This window comes from Triticum aestivum, chromosome 5A (genome assembly GCF_018294505.1).
Source record: "Triticum aestivum cultivar Chinese Spring chromosome 5A, IWGSC CS RefSeq v2.1, whole genome shotgun sequence".
Taxonomy (NCBI): domain Eukaryota; kingdom Viridiplantae; phylum Streptophyta; class Magnoliopsida; order Poales; family Poaceae; genus Triticum; species Triticum aestivum.
In genome coordinates, this window is record NC_057806.1 from 2,067,262 (window position 1) to 2,076,555 (window position 9,294).

The 9,294-nt window shown below is 44.1% G+C and overlaps 1 protein-coding gene across 1 annotated transcript; it reads left to right on the forward strand.

The window, feature by feature from the left end:
- Positions 1-1,971: 1,971 nt before the first annotated feature.
- LOC123106255 (probable nucleolar protein 5-1) lies at positions 1,972-4,682 on the forward strand. Its single transcript, XM_044528467.1, has 6 exons — positions 1,972-2,107; positions 2,216-2,257; positions 3,428-3,595; positions 3,676-3,855; positions 4,103-4,306; positions 4,386-4,682. Exons 1-6 carry the CDS (start codon positions 1,997-1,999, stop codon positions 4,551-4,553), a joined length of 873 nt encoding a protein of 290 aa, XP_044384402.1. The 5' UTR covers positions 1,972-1,996; the 3' UTR covers positions 4,554-4,682.
- Positions 4,683-9,294: the final 4,612 nt, after the last annotated feature.

Below are 9,294 nucleotides of genomic sequence, written 5' to 3' on the forward strand. Positions count from 1 at the left end.
GGGAGATGATAGTAAATTTTATTGCATAGTTGCATATATATACTCCATGAACATCGTTGGATTATGCTTACAGCACTTGCTACTAGAGGAGCTAGACACGATGATACATACATTCATTCATTTTAATAAGAGATAAAGGCGTGAGAGCCACCGTATGGCCGGCGGCTGCGGGCCACTTGCTCTGGACTGATCGCCGGTCCGGCGTCAATGTGCGCCGTCTGCTCCCCGGCCACCTCTGCCACCCGCCGCTTCCCCAACTCGACGTAGTCCGGCGGGGTTGCGGCCGCCCTCCTCACCGCGCTCCCCAAGCGTGACAGCAGCGCTGTCGCCCCGACGGCCAGCGAGCCTGAAAAGGTCATGCCGGTGGCCGTCAGAGCGGCAAGCAGCGCTGCCGGGACGAGCACCGGGCTGGCGAGTAGGAGCAACGGCGCCGCCACGGCCAGCCCCGCGACCGAGGCAGCCAGCACCGTGCCGGAGAGGGCGAGGAGGCCGAGAGCCCCGAGCGCTGCCACCACGAGCATGCCTGGCCGCCGCTGCCGGGCGCGGTCACGGCGGTGGTCCTCCGCCATGGATGGATTCGTCACCGCCGCTGGATTCTGTGAAGCTAGCCGCTGATGGTCTCTCTGGATGGAAGAAACCAGATGCTTTGGTTCTTGGCGCAATTTATATACACAGAGGTAGGTCCACGCCACGCGTAGACGACGGCACACACGCTTAGGCCGCCATAGTGGCACGTGGAGCACCATGCACTCCACGTGGCCACATTGAGCCAAATGAACACTGATAGTGAGGGTATCCATAGTTTTTTTTTGAGCATCAGTACAGACACAAGCGCTCATATACACGCGCATACACTCATCCCTATAAACGCACACACGCACACTCTACCTCTATGAGCACCTCCGAGAGACTGAGCCGGCATATCATCTTGAGATTTACGAAGTCACCGTAGGCGCCTCGTCGTCGACGGGAACGTCTCCTCCCATTGAAAGCGCATCGAACGTATCCATAGTTAGAGCATCTATGCCCGAGCGACTAGTACCCGTCTCAAACACATGACAGACGATTCGGACATTGATTAATAAAAAAACCCAACTTAAGTGTTTTCTCGAACCGGTCTCAAACGATCGGGCTGTCCAAATTTAGGACGGATAGGGAGGCCCGAAAGTGCTTGGGCTTGTCCGTCACGTCGAATCCGGCCCGCGTCAATCTACTCCGAGCTCACATACATTTGTCCCTATTCGCTTACCGGACCAAACCCTAACCACTCCTCTCCCCTCCCCTACGCCCTCAAGCTCACTTCTAGCAAGCTCCGGCCTTCTCCGGCATAGCGGATCTGCGAACAGATACCTCATCCTAGTTGGGCCCGAGAGGGAGATGGTTGCCGGCAAACTTTTTTGATGATCTCGCTTATGAAAGAGGGGCATGATCTTCCGAGTTCCTTGTAGTTTTCAGTGGCTTGCACAAGATCGTACCTTGTTTTTCCTTTCTTTCTCTCTGAGCAAAACCGAAACTATCTTGTAGGTGAAGGGAAACCTCTCCGTAAATAAAATAAAGGGGCCCACCACCCCACGGCCGCATCTCCTCCCTCCCAGTACGTAGACGATCCTTGACCTAGATGGGGCGTCGCCTCCTCCTCCAGTGGCGGGGATTGGCGCTAGTGTGCAAGCGAAAGCGACGACGCACACGCAGCAGAGGAAAGAAATTGACGGAGAATTCTTCTTTTACTATCATAGCGTACATGTACATGTGAAATGTGATGTTATCCTCCTCTATCTATCAAAAATTCAAAATGCCATCAACTCAACTCATGGCGTACGTTTTAGGATGAGGAAGCAAACCCTAGACCTAGACTTCTAGAGTGGTTTCTAGAGCGGCTGTGGATAGATGGATCTGGCGATCGAGGCCATTTTCGACTTGGATTCGATCCATCCCACAGACTCCCCTTCCCTCCATCCGCGAGTTAGGTTTCTTAAGTTTTCTTATTACTACATGCATGTTTGCAGATCCCAGCTTGGCCAACTATGGAGATATAATCTTGGTACTGTTTGAGACGCCCTCTGGCTTTGCAATTTTCTGTTTCAAGGAGGGCTACCTCAAAGAACCGGTACTACTTGCTTATTTGTTGTTATTTCTTCTCTGCTCCGTCCGTTACTCATGTTCTTGTTTCTTAATTTTTTATCATCGGCCTAGCTGATTTTTCTATCTTCTCCAGAATACCTGGCAAATCTTTGGCGAGCATTTTAGGACAAAAGGGGTAAGCCCTCTCCTGTGCATCATTTCCTTCTGATTGTCGTTATAGCTTGTTTGTCGCCATTTTAAACTGAGTAGTACTCTTCTTTTCTGTTACATTGTTCACAAGAGATTAATTGAGGGATACAGGTTTCATCGACCCAAATACAACAAGTTTTTCAAGTGTAACAATCCCTATCATACTTGTTTTATATCTCTTATTAAACAGTGAGTAAATTCAACATTCCCAATCAAACCTCAAGTTGATAAAATGCCCGCATGCATATACCGCTGTTGCCTCATTCCACTATTTTTTTCCTCGTCCCGCGCAATATTGGATAATAACCTCCATAGAATCGAGCATTAGCACCAATACAATTAGCCAATTCTAGCCCGTGGCACGTTGCCATTGATTCTCCGATGGCGCTGATGGAACATGCAGTATAAGCTTCGATGATCAATGAAGCAACAAAAAAGCCTAGGCTCATTATTCACCGTTTGTTTTTCAATTAACAGATTGAACACACAATGTTGTCCTTGATGCTGTGTGGAAATCATGTAGCATGATGTTACGTGTATGCATGCACCCTCAAAAGCTATTTTCATCAACACTGGAAAAAGAGATTCTAAAAGAATGGATGGGTGCAGGCTGATATGTATGATATTCACAATTCTGTCCTTAGCTGCTAGCCATGGTGATTGAGCTGTAACTTATTCTGAACTGCATTGCAAGAACAAGAGGACTTGAACAAGGGTATATCTTTTACGATTATTATTAGTGTTTCTTATAAGTGTTTCAAAAAACGGTGCTACACAGCGCATTTTAAAAAGCGGTTGTGAACCAGGCTAACAAGATCCCGTCGCTTAGAAGCTAGGCGTTGCATCCAATCGCTTTCCTGCCTAGAGCAGTATAGGGCTTGGGCAATGTAGGGATGTGGAGCAAAATGGAGATGAAGATGTTACATATTTGTCATCTTCTCTGACCTATTATGCCAAATTTCCTCTTATTTAACATGCCAGTACTTGCTGTGCTTGGCAGAGCCGACTGCTTACCACTTTGTGTCTTTTTGTAACATTGATTGCTATGTACATACTGAATTGCCTTCCTCATGATTGGTAGACATGGTGAGCTATATATTTTGATTACTTTTCTTTCTTGCTCTAACATGCTCACCCTTGTTCATTTCTGTATCAGATCGTATGGCTGAAAGAGTTTCAAATTTTCAAGGACAAGTCCAGTGCCATTGATAATTGTACTGGTGTTAGTAGGGAGCTTACTGAGATGATCTCGCGCTGTCACCACCCTTGCCAGAAATTGGCCGTTGGAAAACCTGAATACAAAACAATCATCGAAACAAGCTTGGTCAGTGTAAAGCTCCCTTTGTTTGCTTATATATGATTGTGGAAAACTTTGAATATCTAATTTTCTGCCACTTGTTTCAGCCGGGTGTACCTTGCCTCTTCGACGAAACTGTGATGGAGGTGATGTGGGGCCTAAAACATCTCATGCATAGTTTAGTTCCCCAAGAAAAACTGAAGCTCACAAAGGAGGACCGCTTGCCAATGAGCCAAGGACTAAAAATGTTCCTGTATCATTATGGCTTTGATGTCAAACCGGAGTTGGTTAGTTAACAAGTTCACTTCCTTTATGTCTGAGATGAAATGCTTTTGTGCTTTATGCATGGCTCCATGTCATTTAGTGTTACACCATTATCCGATATTTAGTTTATGTAGTGTGAACTTAGAATCCTCAATTGCCCCTGCCCAAAGCTCTTGGTGCAAAGTTTTTTTTAAAAAAAAGCTCTTGGTGCAATATGTACAATCTTTTTTTCTTCCTTTAGTGACAACGCTGTACTCTTTTTGAGCCCAGGTTAATGAGCAGGTTGTTATTGCGGCATGCCTCTTGCTTGATGCTGGATTGCTCGTGGAGAGCCACTCAGAACAACTGCGCTGGGCTGCTGGCAAGCTGAAGGAAGTGTCTGGCATTAACCCGGAAGGCTGGTCCGCGATGAAGACCGCGACGGCTCTGAGAATCATGTTTGACCCTGCAGAAACAACAAACGAGGAAATGGAGGTAATGTTTTGTAAATGCTTAACATTTTATTGAATTTTGTCATTCATGCAATGCAACAATAAACCTTTCTTTCTTTCAGATTTTTACTGAAGAAGAGGTATCAACGCTGGAGATGACTTGCCATAAATATGAAGACATTATTTATAAGGACTTTGGCCTCAAGATCCACAGTGAACTTGTGGAGATGCGTGAAGTTAAGAAGGATGCCCTGGGAGCACTGGGCTTCTTGCTTGGATCAAGCGTGTGATGAGAAGCCCATACTTTTCTAGTTTGTTAACTAGTTAGTATGTAGGGAGAAGTGATCCTGGGTGGTGAGGCTGCCACTGCCATCCGTCCCGGAAAAAAGTGTTGGACAATGTGTGTTGGTGTTTTAGTAATATCGACTCTGTGTAATGTGTCTTCGCGTTTTAGTAAATCGACTCTGGGTAAATTGACCAGTGCATCAATCATATTTTCAACTTTATCTACTTTACAATCTCAAAAATTGCACGAAATATGTTTAATCCCTCCTTGCACTATTACAAGGGAAGAAAATCCTATGCGACCCGGGTCGTACACCCAGGTCGTGAGACCCTCTCGAGAGGAGGACACTTGGCAAAAGCTCTTCAATGCAAGCAATTAATTCTCTAATTAATTCTATCAACAAATCGCTAATCACGTTCCTTCCGTCCCGCTCTGTTCCCCACGCCTCCTAGTCCTTTCAGCTTCTACTCCTATTCGTCTTCTCTGCCTCTTCCATCTCGCCGCCGACGAGGCCGCACCATGGCGCAGCCAGACGACGGCGACAAAGCACTAGATCAATCAACATATATGGCAGCACATCCATCGGGACCTCCTCTGCCCACATCTCCACTCATGGTGAGTACAATCTTCTGCACGAGAAATTATATCCTTCTGAACCATGTTCGATTAATTTCAGTACTCTCGCAGCAGTCGCCATGGAACACAGTTCCACCATGGACGAGCAGCGCAACAAGAAACGATCAGGATTTTCAAGATGGAAATATGGCAGCCCATCCATCGGAACCTGCTCTACCCACACCTCCTCCACTGATGGTGAGTACAACTTGTTGCAAACAATATATAGTAATTTAATTCGTTTAACTAGTATTTAAAGGAGCAGATTTAACACAAACATGTCTTTCTTCAGAAGCACGCATCTAAGTTTTGGTAAAGAACAGATTAATAGCATCAATCCTTTGTATAATTATTTATTTCTGAACCATGTTTGAATGATTACATTACCCTCGCAACAATCGCAGAACACAATTCCACCGAGGATGAGCAGCACAGCAAGGAACGATCAGGATTTGCAAGATGAAAATATTGTTCCAAGAGTTGGGAAGACCTTTCAGTGTGAGGAAGAGGCATATCAGTTTTACAATTCTTATGCTCAAACCAAAGGATTCAGCATTAGGAAGTGCCACCTTAAGCATAGAGGAGATGGGTCTTTAAGTTCTAGATATTTTGTTTGTAGCAAGGCAGGTGTGAAGGGCACTCATCCAACACATGTAGCCAAGAAAGAACAAGCTAATTCGAGGACTGATTGCATGGCTCGTGTTCAATTCAGCATCACTCGGGAGGGTATTTGGAATGTGCAGAAAGTCATGCTCGATCATAATCATCAGCTTGTAAGTCCAGATAAGAGGCACATGCTTAGATCGCAGCGTCAACTCTTAGATGCCGATCGCCATATGATTAAGCAGATGAGGACATCGGGAATTAAACAAGCTGAAATATATGATTTCTGTGAGCTTTGGTATGGTAAAGATGCAGTACCCTCCTTGCAAATGGATTGCAACAATTTTTTACGAAGTGAGCGCTCAAAGTATTTGGAAACCAAAGATGCTCAAACATTAACAGAGTATCTAAAGAACGAGCAAGCTGAGGACCCTTCGTTTTTCTACGCCATGCAACTAGATGATGATGATGGCACAATAATGAATATCTTCTGGACCGATGGACAAGCTATCATGGATTACTCTGTCTTTGGAGATGCCATTTCCTTTGACACCATATTTTCAACAAATAAGTTTCAAATGCCATTCGCTCCGTTTATTGGTGTTAATCATCACAAACAGACTATTCTTTTTGGTGCAGCGCTCTTATATAATGAAACTGCAGATACCTTTAAGTGGGTTTTTAGAACCTTCCTACAAGCTATGTCTGGTAAGCAGCCTGAAACAATATTCACCGATCAATGTGCTGCCATTATAAATGCTATTGGAAGGGTTTTTCCGGAAACACGACATCGTCTTTGTTTATGGCATTTGTACCAGAATGCCGCTAAACATCTAAGCCATGTAATTAGCGACCATCCTTTGTTCCTTAAAGAATTCAAAAGATGTGTGTATGAAGATAGATCAGTGGCGCATTTTGAGAATAGATGGCATGAGCTCTTGGTTAAGTACCAGATTGGGGGAAATTCTTGGATAAACAATCTGTACAAGTTGCATGAGAAGTGGGCTACTATTTATCGTCGGGAGTCTTTTAGTGCAGACATGACATCAACACAAAGGAGTGAAGGAATGAACAATGTGTTCAAGAAAACTTTCTGCAAAAGACTATGCCTTTCAGAATTGATACAATCATATGAGAAGTGCATTGCTCGTCTTCGCCGGAAAGAAAAATACGTAGACTACAAGTCACGCCATACCAATCCAGTACTCTGCCTACCTAGCCTACCTTTGTTGAAGACTGCAGCGGAATCATATACCAGGACACTCTATTCCGAGTTCGAAGAAGAATTCAAGAAGCAATTTAGTTTGTCATGTATTTTGTTGAGCACCAATTACACAGTTAGCACTTACAAGTTGACATCTTTTGAATACAAGAATGATGAAGCCATAGTGGCTTTTAATCCAACTACTTTGGAGATATCGTGTTCATGCAAGTTGTATTGCTGTATAGGTACGCAACATGCTTCCTCACTTCCTTAATATGATAGCCTTTGAAATTACTTTCTAAAATAGTTTTGAATGTTGTAGGTATATTATGCAAGCACACTCATAAGGTTTTGACCTGCTGCAATATCATCACCCTGCCAAGTCAGTTCATATTGAACAGATGGACAAAACATGCAAAACAAGAAATTTTTACTTCCAAACCGAATACCGATGATAGCCTAGACTCTATGTTTGCACATACTTCTCGAAAAATGATGTCACTTGCATTGAAGTGTAAAACTTCGAAGGAGGTTCTTACATATCTGAACGTTGGTATTGATAAGTTGGCTTTGGAAGCACATGATTACTTGGCAATCTAAACTTAGATGAGGATGATGATTCTGAAAGTTCCTCCAAAATGAATGAATATGTTGCCAAGACAATGGTGCCATTCAAAGCTCCTGAACGAATAAAAGGTCCAATGAAAAAAAGATCAAAAGATGTTCTAGAGGGAGCAAAGAAAGGGGAAAAGAAAGGTACATTTAATTCTTATGTGTGAATAAGTAGCAAAGTTTCACTTCTATTTCTTATATTCACATAATGTGCAGGAAAAGGTACAAACCATCCAGCAAAGGAGTCGGTGCTTGTTCCACCTACAATTGACCCTTTAGAATTCGCCGGTGCCAGTGCTATATGTCCGCCTGTAGCCATGGCATTTGGAGAGTGCCCACCAGTTTCTGTTCCACCCATTCAAGGAGAATTTACAAGATTATTGCTTCAAGCTCATGGAGATGGCACAACATTGCCGGCTGCTCGTCAATTAGATTTCAGCGAAGGTGCTAGCACATCAAGGTTTCAGCAGTGACGTATGTGTCATACACTGATTCTTGTTGTTTCCTTAAAGCTAGTTAGCTGGGCATGTCAGCTAAATGGTGTTATTAGCTATGTGCTTGTGTTGTTACCTGAATATTGGTGAACAAATATTTTCAAACCTTGTGCATTTGTCTCTTTGGCAAAACTGGAATGTTCTATTCTCTTATTCTGTAGCTATATTCATCAAGATGGTCAATCTTATTTCTCTGAAAGTAATGACTATATGCAATCTAATTTGTTGCAGTGAATAAGTAAAGATTTTTTTCTCAATATAATGGTCAAGTGCACTCCCAGTTCTAGATCCTAAAGTGCAGTCATATTTTGCAAAAAAAGTGATGTACAAGCAACCTTACACACAACAGCTTGTATTCTTGCCTTACAAAAAATCTCTTTTGTCAATTACCACGAATTTCTATTCAGAGTGTACATCAAATTATTTTATACAACAGTAGCTCAATCACTGGCAAGATGTGCCAACTACAAAAAGTTGTACATGAGTCGGTACCTCATCAAATCATTGACAAGATGAGCAAACTACAGAATTTTGTACAAACTACAAAGTTTCTTCCTTTCGCACATTTATCCTTGGTCATCATTGGCAACATGAGCAGCTCAAATCGTTGGCGTCGTCACTGTTGGGGCTGTCTTCTTTGCACACTGTCAGGTCAGTCCAGCCGCGGTGGAGAGCACCAGGGGCGGCGGCCACAGCCACGGCCGCGGCGAGCGAGCTCGAGAAGCGCCTCAGCTGCCGCGAGTGAGCTCAAGAAGCGCCTCAAGGGAGAGCAGCCGAGGCAGTGAGGGTGAAGGCGGCGGGGCGGCGCTGGCTGCCGCGGCGAGCGAGCGAAAGAAGATAAGGGGAAATGGGTTTTTTGGGGTGGAGGTTAGGATTCAGGATTTTTTTTTGTGAAACGGAGCATAAATGTCGTACTACGTGATTTGAGGTTCGCTTTGCCAAGTATCCTCCTCTCGAGAGGGTTTCATGACCTAAGCGTACGACCCGGGTCGCATAGGATTTTCTTCCTATTACAAGATGAATAAGTGAATCTACACACAAAAACATGTCATAGATATATGATCCTGGGTGTTGAGGCTGCCACTGCCATCCATCCCGGAACAAAGTGTTGGACAATGTGTGTTTGTGTTTTAGTAATATCGACTCTGTGTAACGTGTCTTCGTGTTTTAGTAAATCGACTATGGCTAAATCGACCAGTGTATCAATCATATTTTCA